Source organism: Anolis carolinensis, chromosome 6 (assembly GCF_035594765.1).
Source record: "Anolis carolinensis isolate JA03-04 chromosome 6, rAnoCar3.1.pri, whole genome shotgun sequence".
Taxonomy (NCBI): Eukaryota; Metazoa; Chordata; class Lepidosauria; order Squamata; family Dactyloidae; genus Anolis; species Anolis carolinensis.
In genome coordinates this window covers 21,430,135-21,445,478 of record NC_085846.1, presented here as the reverse complement: position 1 = coordinate 21,445,478, position 15,344 = coordinate 21,430,135, and the positions used below count along the sequence as shown (strand labels likewise).

The 15,344-nt window shown below is 42.0% G+C and overlaps 1 protein-coding gene across 1 annotated transcript; it reads left to right on the top strand.

The window, feature by feature from the left end:
* Window positions 1-526: 526 nt before the first annotated feature.
* Window positions 527-14,469, top strand: ube2m (ubiquitin conjugating enzyme E2 M). The gene is made up of 6 exons (XM_003224495.4): window positions 527-1,135; window positions 3,662-3,756; window positions 5,745-5,783; window positions 7,284-7,387; window positions 8,515-8,578; window positions 13,403-14,469. The coding sequence occupies exons 1-6, from the start codon at window positions 1,027-1,029 to the stop codon at window positions 13,541-13,543; spliced, it is 552 nt and encodes a 183-aa protein (XP_003224543.1). The 5' UTR covers window positions 527-1,026; the 3' UTR covers window positions 13,544-14,469.
* Window positions 14,470-15,344: the final 875 nt, after the last annotated feature.

Sequence of the window (15,344 nt, the reverse complement as noted above, 5' to 3'; positions counted from 1 at the left end):
TAAAAACACATAAAAGGCAAGACCGTAATAAATACAGGATAGATTATTAAAAACCCTCTGGGACTGATTAATTAATGACTGTATCTCCGAAAGCCTGCTGAAACATCCACATCTTCAGTTGTTTCCTGAAGCGGTACCTATTGATCTACTCACATTGACATGTTTTCGAACTGCTAGGTTGGCAGGATACTTGATACTGCCTGTAATTCTAGAAGCTAATCTTCGGAGGAACCGAACCTCGGGCGGAAATTGCCGATTCTTCTCCCTCCATACTTCTGAGTTTTTACACCAAGGCTTGAAGCGCGAATTGGCAATCTCCGAGGGAGTTCCAGAAAGACCCGAAGGAAAGGCGGAAATTGCCGACTCTTGCCCTCCCCTCCCGTCTTTTACGGCTTTCTCCGAATTTCCGACCCGGCGATCCCCGGAAAGGTCCGAACGTAGGCGGAAAGGCCCGAGTGTCCTTAGAAAGGAACCCGAGGAGCCTCCCTTCTTCTTTCCGCCGGCCTTCGGAGTGCTTCCGGAGAAAGAGACGGAGGGCGGGCTGAGGCGGAAGTTGCCGACGGTCTTCCGGGAAAGGCCGAAGTGGGCTGTCCGTTGCCTTCCGACTCTGACACAGAGACTCTGTAGGGAAAAGCAGCAGCGGCGGCGGCGCGGCGACGCTCTGAGGCGGGCTCTCTCGCCTCACCCTTCTTCCCCCTCTTCGGTCCGTCCCTCTCTCTCTTCCCCCATCTCCTCCTCCTCCTCCTGTGTCCCGCCCGCCTTCCCCCCTTCTCTCCATTCACCGGCTTCTCTTTGGGCCCACTTTCGGCCAGGCCTTCGGAGTCGTTGCCGCCGCCTTCCTTGGCCCTTTCCCTCCCTCCCTCTCTCCTCTCCCTTCTCCCTCCCCAAGGCCCCGGCTCTGGGTCACTAGGCCGAGCGGGAGGACGAGGAGAGAGAGGTTGGGGCCTCCTCCGAAGGGTGAGGAAGGAAGCCAGCCAGCAAACAAGCCAGCGAGGGAGCCGCCGCCGACCCCAAAGACCCGCCAGGATGATCAAGCTTTTCTCGCTGAAGCAGCAAAAGAAAGAGGAGGAATCGGCCGGAGGGACCAAAGGCTCCAGCAAGAAAGCCTCCGCCGCCCAGCTCCGCATCCAGAAAGGTTGGGAGAGTCAGGAAAGAAAGAAATGAAAGAGGGGAGCAAAAAAGGTGTTCCCCAAACTCTGGCCTTCCAATCATTTTGGAACTCAGGCTCCCAGAATTCATCATCTCTGGGCCTTGAAGTCCAAAACACTTGGAAGACTAGAGCTTTAGAATTAGTTGGCTTTGTAGAATGAATAGAGTTTGACACCACGTTAACTGCCATTATTCCAGGCATGGGCAAACTTGGGCCCTCCAGGTGTTTTGGACTTCAACTCCCACAATTCCTAACAGCCGGTAGGCTGTTAGGAATTGTGGGAGTTGAAGTCCAAAACACCTGGAGGGCCCAAGTTTGCCCATGCCTGCTAAAGGCCTTCTGAAACTATAATAATAATAATCATCATAAAACTTTATACCACGCTACCATCTCCCGGAGGGACTCGGGGTGGCTTACAAAATAGCACACAAAGATGCCATACATAAAATACCTAATTCATAAAACAAAATACATCAACATGAAAATAGTAATAACATTACATAAACCAGTTTGGATAAAACAACCTCTGTTAAAATAGAATCTGTTAAAAGATCCATGAAATCAATATAGCAGCCCAGCTGAATGCGGATAAGTGGTAAGTGATTTGCAGTCTTTTGTGGTTACTGTCTAAACTGGTTTTCAACCTGTGGGTCCCCAGGTGTTTTGGTCTACAACTCCCAAAACTCCCAGGCAGTTTACCAACTGTTGGGATTTCTGGGAGTTGAAGGCTAAAACATCTGGGGACCCACAGGTTGAGAACCATTGGTCTAAATGTTATCAAAGGCCTTCTGGAAAAAAACCCAAGTTTTTATAGCTCTCATTGGACCACAGCTGTTCAAGTTCTGTCAGTCTCCATCCTGGGAGTTGTAGTTTGGTGAGGCACCGGTACACTTTGACAGAGAAAGCTGGAGGCCATGTGATATTACCACTCCAAGGATTTCATAGCATTGAGCCATAGCAGTTGAAGTGGTGTCAAACTGCATTCATTATACAGTGTAGACCAGTCATGGGAAAACTTCGACCTTCCAGATGTTTTGGACTTCAACTGTTAGGAATTGTGGGAGTTGAAGTCCAAAACACCTGGAGGGCCAAAGTTTGATGCATCCTTTGTCCTTTATACATGGTAGAAGTTAAATATCCCTTATCCAAAATACTTTGGAACAGAAATGCTTTGGAGTTTGGAGTTTGTTCAATCTCTGAAATACCTGAATTAGTCTATACATTCCTAATAAGCTATCTTGGAGATGGAACCCAAGTCTAAACATGAAATTCATTTTTGTTTCAAAATTATCTTATATACATAGTTTTTAATAATTTTGTATAAAGCAGTGGTTCTCAAACTGTGGGTCCCCAGATGTTTTAGTCTTCAACTCCCAGAAATATTAACAGCTGGTAAACTGACTGGGATTTCTGGGAGTTGTAGGCCAAAACACCTGGGGACCCACAGGTTGAGAATCATTGGTATAAAGTTTGTTTTTGAATCACCAGAAACCAAGGGGCCTGGTATCTCAGACACCCATGTAGACAGTTTTGGATTTTTGAGTACTTTTGGATTTCAGAATTCCAGATAAGGGGTGCTCAAATTGCACTTGAGAGTGTTTAGATCTCTGCACTTTATAATTGTAATCCTTATAGCAACCCATTTAGGCATGCCAATAGAAAGGTGGAGGTCTCAGAAAAAGACATTTGTGTGAGATTGCTTGCTGAATTTGTGTCAGAGCCAAAATCCAAACCAGAAGGTTCATGTTTAATAATTTTTCAGTTGCTTAAGAGATGCAAGGGTTCACGCCCTGGTTGGAATTCTGGGTTGGTAGGCTGGAGCACTTCTCTTAAATTCTTCAGGTAGGAGGCAAAAGTGATATAATTATGGTGGAGATAGTTGGGTAGTGTTTGAGTCCTGTGGCCGAGCCTTTCTCAAGTCACATATTTACAAATTTTGTGTTTTTTCTATCCCTTAGGGAGCTCAAAGTAGTACATGTAGAGGCTTCTCCTGTTTTATTCCCTGGGACAAACATGTTAGTTTAGAAGGAAGAGCATGCCTAGTCAAATGGCATACAGTGGGCATAGAAGCTGAAATTGGAATCCCAGTTAACACTTTATGAACTGTTGACACTATTTTTTTCTTTCTTTATAGAGTGAGAAAAAGAAATAGGTTCCCCTTCTTGGTCATATATAATAGACATAAGAGAAATTTTTCATTGGGAGCCTGGGGCCTCTTCCACACAGCTGTATAAAATCCCACATTATCTGCTTTGAACTGGGATATATGGCAGTATGGACTCAAATAACCCAGTTCAAAGCAGATATTGTGGGTTATTTTGCCTTGATATTCTGGGCTATATGGCTGTGGAGAAGGGCCTTAAGTACAGCAAAGTACAAATACAGACAAGTGAAAAAAATGCCTGTGGATTTTGGCATGAAAAGGAAGGCTTTGTTTCCTATTTATCTGGTTGCCAATCTCATTAAGCAGTCATCCTCTCCTAACTGACCACTTCTTTTTCCCCCTCCCAGATATTAATGAACTGAATTTGCCGAAAACGTGTGAAATAGACTTTTCAGACCAGGATGACCTCCTCAACTTCAAGTTAGTTATCTGCCCAGACGAGGTGAGTGATTTGCAGGGAACCTGTCTATCTGACATGACTTGCTGCAATTTGACATTCTGATTGTGCCTGTGGGAAGGAAGACTCAGTGGGTGTGTCCCATAGCTGTATTGCATAACAGCTCAGATTTGAGTTGAACTAGTACATGAAGGAAGTTTAAGTCTGTTGACAGGAGTTGATAACCCATACCAATCTGAGACATCCTTGAATTTCTGGGGCTTAACTTCAGTGACAAGCTGTACTCAGAGCTTGCTGAGCATTTTCTTCTGTGGTTCTGCCTATGTAATGGATCTCATCTGGAAAACCAGGAATTATGAGAGTTTCTACTTGAAATGTTTTAATTTTCAGGACTGTTGGCATTTGAAATACATATCTATGATAAAGTGCTGCCTTTTCATTATTCACTAGAGACTTGCAAGTCAGCTTCCATGGTGCATATTATAAATGTTTCTCAGAATTATGTGATCTTCTTCAGAAATATTATTCTAGAGTACAACAGAAGGCCACCCCAGAGTAGTACTTCTGAAACCTGGCACTTTCATTCTGGATATTTAGACACTGGGCCAAGATGTGCAATTATATTGTTTAACATCTGTAGATAATTGCTCTTGGGTTTAGTCTTGTACCAACTGTTGGTTTTGCAGGCTTGAAATATCAATTTTATTCATATTTTTTTACATTTTAAATACATGAGCCACTGTAAAGGAGCATCATGCTATGATGGGGGAAATTAGCAGTAAGATATCTACTCTTGATCAACCTTGCCTTGCTTTCTCTAAAGGAGTTTAGCAAGCCATACATTTCTGGTTTAGGAACTTCCTATTCACATAATCAATTATAGAACAACCCTATTTTTCTCAGTGAAACTTCTGCTGTACTCCAACAGTGCTTAGATTCTTCTGCTCTAGCCATTGTCATGTATCCAGAGTTCACTGGCCATATTTTCTTCTGGGCTTCAGTGCAAAGAATTCTCAAGCAGTACTGCTTGTAACCCTGATCTTAAAATTTGAATAAATGCTCTTTCCCCTTGGCACCTAATTTTGGCTGGAGCAGATATGGACATGATGGTTGAGAGTGCTTAAATACCTATATGTATAGTAAACTGATAGGGAATTGGATTTTGTAGTTGATTTGGGTTTATTTTTACTACTTTGTTAATTCTGTGTTTGCTGTTGTAACTTTAATATATGAAACTGTTGGTTTCTGTGGGCCAATTATCATTATGAGGTTTTTATTTTTTCCTATGTGGGAATCATCTTTCTGGATGTGTCTCCACATGGTGAGGCAAAAAAACAACAACCCCAGAGTGACTTAGATTGGCTGTCAATTAATGATGTATTTCAAGGTTTGCATCACATGGGAACTGCAGGAGAAAAAAGTACTTTGTGGTATCTTCATTATATCCAAAACTAGACCAGTAACATATCATTCACTGTTGTCTTTCAGCATCTGGAATAAACTTCCGTTCAGATGGGTAAATGACTTGTGGGAATTGGTACTGGCCACAGCACATATATGAACCTCAGAATATTTGAGGCTTTATGGTTATTATGACTATTGAAAAGTCCATTTGTGTTGGCAATTTGTGGGAACAGATTTGTGATCATTTTCTAAACACAGGGATCCCCCCCCCCCCCATTGTAGATAAAGTTTATCCTTTTGGCTTCTTAGTGTGCACATGTATACATCCCAGAATATTCAGTTTTTCTTAACTTCCAAGTCTAGGGCAGATTATTACGAATACTTCTGATTTACAGGCTAGAAACTGGCTGTAGCATCTAGAGGGTAGCATCTAGATTATGAGGGTTCAAAGTTAGGAAATATATGCAGAGTGCACTATGTAATAGAACAACCTTCAGTTTTGACTGTTTTGCTTCAGGGATTAGGGAACTAAATACATTGTTCTAGTAAAATACGTGTACCACCTTTTTCCTACAGCTAATGTAATTTGGAGTAAAACTTGCTTAGAATTTTTCATTCTTGCCTTCCAGGGCTTCTATAAAGGTGGGAAGTTTGTTTTCAGTTTTAAGGTAAGTAGCTTCTCTGTCTAAACTTTATGTGTTTGATGGGATGGAGTGTGTAACATATATGCATTTGGCTGTATGGGCTTGTCTTAGCATACAGTTAAAATAACAATATAGATAGGTGCCTTCAGTGCATTTCAAGTAGCCTTTTTTAGCTTTCAGTGCCTTCCTTTATTTTGCTTAAAAGAACAATAATTGATGAAATTGCCTTCATAACTAATCCACAGAGAAAAGGATGTTATACATTCCTCACACATAACAAAAATGTAATTCTTTGTGCCTCCCTGTTTTCTCCATAGGGGTTGATTTTGCTGTTTGGGGGGGGGGGGTGTCTCTAAGCTTTTCTGGGATATTTGCAATATCTGTGGGAGATTTTATGAGTCATTGCACAGAGTTCCAGGTTTGGGTGGGGATGAAGGGTAGGGTGGGTGTGGGACAGAGTTTACCTTAGTTCATCAGCCTGTTAAATAAACAGGCTGGTCCTCCTTCTCAAGGCTGTTTGGTCAAGGTAATCCTGTTTGCTAGAAATGAGATATTTCCTAATTCAAAAAGGGTCTGGAGTTGGGAGAAACAATAGAGAAGTGAGCTATTTCCCAAGGTAACTGGACAGGGTTCCTCTTTGGGATGTTCCAGGAATGTGGAGTGCTCTGTGTTTAAAAATCTTGTGAATGGATTTCAAGCCAAGCAAATGCAAGTTTTATATATGCAATAAATTGCAGTTTACTTTCATTCCTAGGATTGTTATGTGGTTTTGGTCTGGACTGTGTTGTGGTGGTTTTGCTGAGTGTAAAATATTATTGCAGTGGCTTGAAGTGATAAGGGCTATGGGGCAGGTTGGAGTGAAGAGATAATAAGGTTCTCTGAGGCTTGGAAGCTCTGCTTAACAGAGCATCTATTTTCTGATAAGCTGGTAGACTGTTTTTTCATACCTTTCCCTGAAAAAATGTGACATAAAGATTTAAGTTGGAAGGTTTTAATTCCAAAAGGTGTCTTTAGTTAATTGTGTTATGGCTTAGGTGAAATGCAGACTTGACCCCAAATTAATGAGATCTTGCAACCTCTGATGTTCGGCTGTGCAAGGTGAGAGTACAGAGCCTTTGCTGCTTCACATATTTGAGCCTATAATGCTCATTGCCCTCACCCAGCGTTTTGACATCTTCCTTCACTAGTAACCTTAAAGTGACCTACTGAGAAAAGAAAGCTATTGAAATGGAAATATTAAAGTAAAAACATTTTGAAGTAAGCAGAACCTGTAGCATTTAAGATCTCTTTGCACACCTGACACTGCATATGAGTAGAGAAGTTAGAAGTTCCTCCTTAGGCTGATGCACCAAGTATTCTAGAGGATGGTTGGATTCTGGCTTGTCCCTTAAGGCAAATCCTAACATGTATGCCAGGAATTCAGTGTAAGTATGGAAGTTCCTTTGTGTAGTGGAACCATTTAGTTTGGGAGGTGTTGATTGTGATCATACAGCTGTATGTTTCTTCCTTCTATCTCAACTGCAGGTGGGGCAAGGCTACCCACATGACCCACCCAAGGTCAAGTGTGAGACCATGGTGTATCACCCAAACATAGACCTAGAAGGCAACGTTTGCCTAAATATCCTCAGGTATGGGGCATATTTTCTTTTGTTCTTTTGAGGAACCCTTTCCCCCCATATCAAATGCCTAAATTGAATTGTTGATCCCAATTCCAGGATGCCCATTGAACCAGTGGGAAATCAACTCTTATGCACGTTCTTCTCAAATAGCAATAAATAACTGGTTTTATTCCAGAAGTGGGAATTGTGCAGCACCCCAAATGATGTTGAACTATAACCTCCAGCATCACTCATCATTGGTGTGTTCACTAGGACTCCTGGGAATTATAGCTTAATAACATCTAGAGGGTAGCATAATTCCCATCTCTGATCAAGGCCAGTGTAATCTTATAGACCAAGTCCCTTATGTGATTAACTTGTATGAATGAAGTGAAGAACAATCAGAACAACCAGACTTATTATGACATGTAACACTTCTGACTACCTCTTTTAAGTTAAAATACTTTGTAACTGTAATGAATACGAAAACTAATGCAGTTTGATGTGCTGAGTTTTAAAGGGCAATTAATGGTGTCAGAACAGTAGAATGAGTTACTTGGTTTAATAACAGTTACAGTTCATATTTTTGGTAGATTCCATCTCTCTGTTCCAAATGGGACCTGGGTATGTGGGTGAGCAGGAAGAGACATCTTGTTTTTTTATCTAGAATTGTCAAAAATGTTGTATTTCTAGGTTTGAATAATCTCAAATTTTTGGACATTATTCTAGATGATCAGTACGTATTTCGAGTTTCTCTTCATAAAATCCAATGTTTGCTTGAAAGCTAAATTTGGGGACATTTGTATAACTAAAGCCTGGGTGGACAAAGTGTGGTCCCTGGATCACATGTGGGCCATAAGAATCTAGAGTGTGGTTTCAAAAGTCCCCTAAAGGTATTTTTCATCCTCAAAGAAGCCAGAAAGTGGTTAATTTCCTAATGTCACCAATAGAAACCAGCTGAAAATTAATCAAAAGGGTGGTTAAAAGAGCCACTAGGAGGATGTTCTCTTGGCTCTTTGCAAAATTACTGGTGAATTTGTGTCTAGTGCAGTGGGTTGTAATTTTGCATTGAGCCTAAATCTTATACTTGTATACATTTCTCTCATTTGAGGTTATTTTCCTATCTCTTCAATCACTTCTTTGTTTTGTTTCCACAGAGAGGACTGGAAGCCTGTACTAACAATAAACTCTATAATTTATGGCCTGCAGTATCTCTTCTTGGTGAGTATATGTGGAAATGAAAGTGTGAAGGGAGAGGAATGTGAAGACAGCTGTGCCTTTCCAAAATCCTGCTTTATCTGTGATCAGCCTGAGGGGAAAGTGGGTGTAGAAACAAGGAAGAAATGGTGCAGAAGGAAGAACACTTTACATCCTGAAGATCTTGTGGGTGTTTAGTGTGAGACAGTGCAGAAATGAAGCAAAGGCAACTTTATATAGCTGTGTTTGGGCAGGATGCATGTGCTGTGGTGTCAGCCAATGTGCAAGAAGGATTTGAGTTGCAGATTTGCCTTTGCGCAGCAGTCTTCCTGACATTGCAGGCAAACCAAAAGTGTTGGTCTTTGCAGACTGGCTGATATTAAAGTCTCAGGAATTGATTTAAATCTAGTGACAAAACTCCTGATACATTTATTTCAGCACTGAGTTTGTATACTAATTGGTTGCTATAACAACTAGAACATCTGTTTGTGAAAAAGATGAAGTCTTGGTTTTCTGCCAGTCAGCATCATAACTGTAATATTTTGTTACACACAATCCAAATATATTTACAGTAAATCTCAGTATGCTAGTGAGACTTACTCCCAGTTTAGTGTATGCAATGTTCCGTCACTACTTCATGGTTAGCTTTTTGCGGATTTGCTGTTTTGCAGTTTTTCAATAAACTCTAATATTATAAATAATAAAAATTACAATTTACAGCCTAAGGAAGGGAGGAAGGAGAAGCTGAAGGGAGAGAAAAGAAGCCCAAGTGGCAATGGGAGGAGAAAGAGGCTATTTATCAACACACGATTGGTTGATAAAGACTTAAAATAGTGTATAACTACTAAAATAATGTATAAATATATAGCGTCCCTACTTCGCGGATTGTCACTTATTGTGGGTGGTCCTGGAACCTAACCCCCGCAATAAGTAGGGGGACACTGTATTCATTTACAGTCTGTACCTGTTTTCAGCAACATCTTCTGGAAGTTAAGAATTTCTGTCTGGTGTTCTTTTTAGTAGCAAGATAATTAATCTGAAGACCAAGTGCCCAGAAATCCAAGCAAGTCTAATAGCCACTGAGCAGAACAGTGCTTTTCCATGAGGTAGAAAATAAATGTCCATATACCTTGGTCAACAGTCTAAATGAAGGTGGACAACTTCATGATGTTATGCTTGCTTTGCCCTCCTTCGCCAGCTAACCTTCCAGAACAAGTTCTGTGGTACAGCAGACTGTCAAGAGTGTCCTCCTAAGGCGCCTTGCAAAATTTCAATTAATGGCCAGGAACTATTTGTTGTTTATCCTGAATTTACAGTTTGAATGGAAAAATACGTCTACATTAGAAGAGTCAGACATGTGGCCCTCCAGATGTTTGTGCCTCCAACTCCCACAAGCCATAGTCAATTTGTCCAATGGCAGGAATTTTAGGAGCTAGCTGAAGTCCAAAACATCTGGAGGGCCACAAGTTTGTCACCAGTGATCTTCATGATTTACTGTGATGCTTATTTTCAAAACGCACATTTGTCTCATGTGTGTTCTACATAGGAAATTAAAATGTAATTCCTGTGCTTTCACTTCTTTTAATATTAGCATGTTCCTGTTGCCTTCAGACATCACTTTAAATTAGGTAGTTTTAAGAAACTGGCAATCAATAACTATAATAGTCAATAATAGTCAATAACTTATTAAATTTAATCTAAATCTTGTATGGGCATAATATGTCTGCATATGGACAGGAATATTCAAATCGCACCCATGAAGCAAAGCTAAAGACCAGTTTTTTAAACAGCCTAGCCTGATACTCCAGTTTTTGGAGATGTACCATTCTCTTTTTGCTCCCCATCTCTATATTTGATACTTGAGGCCCATTTCTGCTGATATTCCAAGAAGTCATGTTCTCTCATAGAATCATAGAATAGTAGAGTTGAAAGAGACCTCATGGGCCATCCAGTCCAACCCCCTGCCAAGAAGCAGGAAATCTCATTCAAAGCACCCCCGACAGATGGCCATCCAGCCTCTGCTTAAAAGCCTCCAAAGAAGGAGCCTCCACCACAGTCCGGGAGAGAGAGTTCCACTGCCGAACAGCTCTCACAGTGAGGAAGTTCTTCCTGATGTTCAGGTGGAATCTCCTTTCCTGTAGTTTGAAGCCATTGTTCCGCGTCCTAGTCTGCGGGGCAGCAAAAAACAAGCTTGCTCCCTCCTCCCTATGACTTCCCCTCACATATTTGTATATGGCTATCATGTCTCCTTTTAGCCATCTCTTCTGCAGGCTAAACATGCCCAGTTCTTTAAGCCGCTCCTCATAGGGCTTGTTCTCCAGACCTTTGATCATTTTAGTTGCCATCCTTTGGACGCTTTCCAGCTTGTCAACATCTCCCTTCATCTGCGGTGCCCAGAATTGGACGCAGTATTCCAGGTGTGGTCTGATCAAGGCAGAATAGAGAGGAGCATGACTTCCCTGGATCTAGACGCTATAACCCTATTGATGCAGGCCAAAACCCCGTTGGCTTTCTTAGCAGCCACATCACATTGCTGGCTCATGTTTAACTTCTTATCCACAAGAGCTCCAATAACTTTTTCACATGTACTGCTGTCTAGCCAGGCGTCCCCCATTCTGTATCTTTGCATTCCATTTTTTCTGCCGAAGTGAAGTATCTTGCATTTGTCCCTGTTGAACTTCATTTTGTTAGTTTCGACCCATCTCTCTAGTCTGTTAAGATCGTTTTGAATTCTGCTCCTTTCTTCTGGAGTGTTGGCTATCCCTCCCAGTTTGGTGTCATCTGCATACTTGATGATCGTGCCTTCTAACCCTTCGTCTAAATCGTTAATAAAGATGTTAAACAGAACTGGGCCCAGGACGGAGCCCTGCGGCACTCCATTCGTGACTTCTTTCTATGATGAAGACGACGCATTGTCTTCATTGACCACAGTGCAAGACGTTCCATGCTTTGTTGTTGGTCAGTTTTATGCTTTGGGCTCTTCATCACCCTCCCCTTTTCTTAAAAGCAAGTGGACAAAGTTGACCACAGGACATGGGAAAGCTGAAGCAGGCTTGGTTATCAAGTTACAAGTCGTCTTGTTGAAGAAGGGTGAAAGACAGGAGAGCATTTGAGGTCATGGGTACTAATCGTTCTAAAATCCTTGATTTGCCTTATGGTCAGTGACTACAGGGGAATGATGCTGTGTCTTCTCTTTTAGGCTACGCATTCATGGAGAGGGGGATCTCTAGGGTAATGTGGGGTTTTGCTAGGTAGGTCACAAACCCCTCCCTGAACCAATCCTGTGATCATGAGGCAGAGTGTCAGAATAGTGGCGAAACAAAGTTGGTGGCATGCATTATTTCTAGCCTTGATCATTATTACTGAAGCAATACTCTTCTGTAGGCATCTTTTAAAAAATGTTCAGTTGGCTGTTCACATTTGCAGGTTTGAATTTTGCAGATTTAATTATTAACAGAGTTCATTAAAACGTCATCACTAGAAATCTGTCTTCCAGTGAGAATGTATGGTTAGCTTCCAGTGAAAGTTGACCAGAGTTATGCTGGAAAGTGTAGACATTCCTAAAGAAAAGTTCTCTTGGATAAAAAATGCAGAGGGTTGACTTTACAGTATAGACTTGCCTTGTTTTCCATTTGCTAAGACCAAGAACTGATGCTATCATGCAAAGAGACTGATCTCTTTTTCCTTGATTATATTGGGGCAGTTTCAAAGGTTTTCTCTTGGGATGGGTACTAGGCGGTGGGAAAGGGCTTCTCATTCCATGAAAACTTTTGCCCCCAAAGCAATGCAAACCCAACTATTGGAAACTTTGTGATCACAGAGGCTAAAGACTGTTTTGCTTAACTTGTTTTGACAGAACTTGGAGGCTGGTTTATATAATCATCAGGTTGAAGTGAAAACAATGTCATGGGAAAGGCTTCCCCACTTGATACTGCTGTCTTCTCTGTGTCTTCCTTTTTCCATTGTGCAGATTTTCTAGTTGTGTGTTAGGTACCTGATTTTAAAGCTGTTTTGCATTTTCCTACATCTTTGAAGAAGATTGCTTTAGGTTGAGGAAGTCTTCATTCCCCAGTTGGACATTGGTCTAGTGGAAAAAATACATAGGTTATATCAATAAAGTCAATACTAACTTTGGAGACTTAGTTCAGCATTGTGCAAAAGAAGTATAAAGTTAGCATAGTTTTCCTTCTATATGTGGCCCTATTTTGGCTGAGATTAATCAGCTGACTGATATATTATCTTGTCTCTCACATTTGAGAAATAGGGTATGCAGCTTCTCAGAGGCCCCCAGGCTTTTAGTGATGGCTCTATTTGATTTGGTTTGGAGTTGTTGAGATCACAGAAGTCTTTAAGGCTCTTATAATGCTATGCTGAAGTTCTGTGTTCTGTCAGAGCAGATGAAATTATAGACCGAGCAAGGCTGGAAATTGACCTGCATGAATAGGAGAGAAATAAGAAACTAAACTGGCTGTTGCCAACTAAGATGTCTTTTTGGTTTCTTCTCCAGTTTCTAAGATTTCTGCTAGTTGACATCATTGGTGAATTTTAAGTTGATTTTCAGTTTGTTGAATTCTCTAGTGAGAGCCAGATTCTTCGCATTTCTGTCAAATTGCAAATCAATTACAAATATGTAGAAAATGGAGCATCACTTAACCCTCTGATTCACAGGGATGGACATGGGCTAGGACTGGATACATAGATAAGTGATGTCACTTCTATTGACTTGCTATAAAACAGGAAGTGTTAGCATTTAATCTTGTATCTAATTGAAGTTATGCCATTATAAGGTCTTCATTTTTTCGAAACCTCAAGGCTCTTTGTAGTTTAATCGTTCTCTTTTTTTCATAGGAGCCAAACCCCGAAGATCCCCTGAACAAAGAGGCTGCTGAAGTCCTCCAGAATAACAGACGCCTGTTTGAGCAGAACGTCCAGCGCTCTATGCGGGGCGGTTACATTGGCTCCACTTACTTTGAGCGTTGCCTCAAATAGAACTGACCGGCTCCGGGCACAAACCTGCCCTCCCCTTGCCCCTTCATCTCCCTTCCAGCTCTCCTAAGGGACTCTGCCAACACCGCTGCCTTCAGCCATCAAGGGGGCACAGGAGTCAGAAATTGGCAGGGGCCCCCTTCCATCTGCTCCCCCTACTTCCTCGCCCCACCTGCTCGCCTTCCTACCATCCCTCTGCCAGCCTGGGGCCTCGGCAACTGCTGCCTCGCCAGATCCTCATACCTCTCTCGCCACTCTCCCTATGTGTTGCTGTGGGGAGAGGGGTGAGGTTACTGCTGCTTTGCCCCACCCACCGTGTTGGGGTAGTCATGTGCCCTCCCCTGGGACCGGTATGTGGGACCCCACATTGGTGCCCGTCTGCCTTTCTGTGGGTGCGGGTGGGGGGTGCTGTGGTTTTGCTGCTAAGAACAGAAGGCTCCCTCTGCTCAGGCGCTCCCTGCCCACAGCGCAGTGTCACCCTTCTCTGTGAGCTGCTGCAGGCCACTTGGCTATCCTAACTTCCTCCCCTGCTGGGCACCAAGGCTTCTGAGCGTAACTATTTATTACATGTGGGAGGCTTGTGAGGGTTGTGTGAGTCTGGAAAGCTAAAGAGGGGTGCTCAGCCACCTCCGCTCTGCCGCAGGCGCCGTGGCTCTGGGGAGGCTGGGTCGGGCCTGGAAGTATTCCTTTTAGAATCAACTCACTTGTGTGTCTGGTTTTTAAGGAAAAATAAAAAGACAACCAAAACAACGAATGCTAATAATAGTAGTAATAAAAATGTAAGCGGGGCAGTGCTGTCTCCACCGGGGCCTGTCCAGCAATGAACTCTCTCTCTGCCTCTCCAGTGACTCCTGCAAGCTCCTGGCCAAAATAAAGCCACTGTACTTCTAGTGTGTCGGGTTATTAAAGGGGAATGTTAGCGCACTCAATTTACCCTTTTGTTTTTCTCTTTCCTTCTTCCCTGGCTGTGGGAGGTGGGAAGAAGGGCAAGGGAAGAAGAGTAACCTCAGTAGGGACATCCTGCACAATGCTGTTTTCTTCATCCCTGATGTACCTTCTTCAAAAATGAGAGATCATAGATATCCAGTGAAAGGAAGAATGAATTGAGGAAGGGCGCTCTGGAAATAATTTTTAAGTGATAGTTCCTGCATTTCAGTTTTATATTTATACAAATCCAAAACCACAAAATTATGAATATTAGGGTTTTTTTTCCTTCAGGCATAAGTGAATTTGTAAAAGATGCCAAAGCAGTCATTTGTTATAGCACTTAGCAAAACATGTTTGCTTAGCTCCTGTGTTGCCTTCAAATGGTAGTTTGGGCATCATTGTTTTATGCCCATTTAAATAGAATTAATTTCTGTACTGAGCAAAATTGATTTCCAGGTAAGTGCATAGGTCTAAATGTTGAAAAGGACTTTGTAGGTACCCTCATAACAGGTGTAGCTTTCACCCATTTCCAGTTTTATTAGTAAAAGCCTGAGGCCTGCTTTCCAGAGGACGCTAAGTATGTTCTGAGGCTGAATAGATCTATTAATTTTTTTCTCCAAGAGCATTGGAACATTTGTGTTCTTACATAGTCTTTAGTTAATGTTGGAAGTAAAGCATTATTGTATTTCATAACAATATTGTGAAGTATTGGAACTTGTTAAAGACTCCTGCTGATTTGGTTAATGTTTACACTGGGGTTCCTAAAATGGAGGTACTGTTAAACCTTCCTGCTTAAACTACTGCTGTTAAAATGGGCTTAGTTTGCTTCTGGAGGATATTTAGTAGAAAAGTACTAAAGACTGCAGTGTGGATGCAG

Coding starts and splice junctions, on each gene's coding strand:
- ube2m (XM_003224495.4), top strand. CDS start 1,027: ATGATCAAGCTTTTCTCGCTGAAGCAGCAAAAGAAAGAGGAGGAATCG. Junction 5,784..7,283: donor AGTTTGTTTTCAGTTTTAAG/GTAAGTAGCTTC, acceptor TCTCAACTGCAG/GTGGGGCAAGGCTACCCACA. Junction 8,579..13,402: donor GCCTGCAGTATCTCTTCTTG/GTGAGTATATGT, acceptor TTTTTTTCATAG/GAGCCAAACCCCGAAGATCC.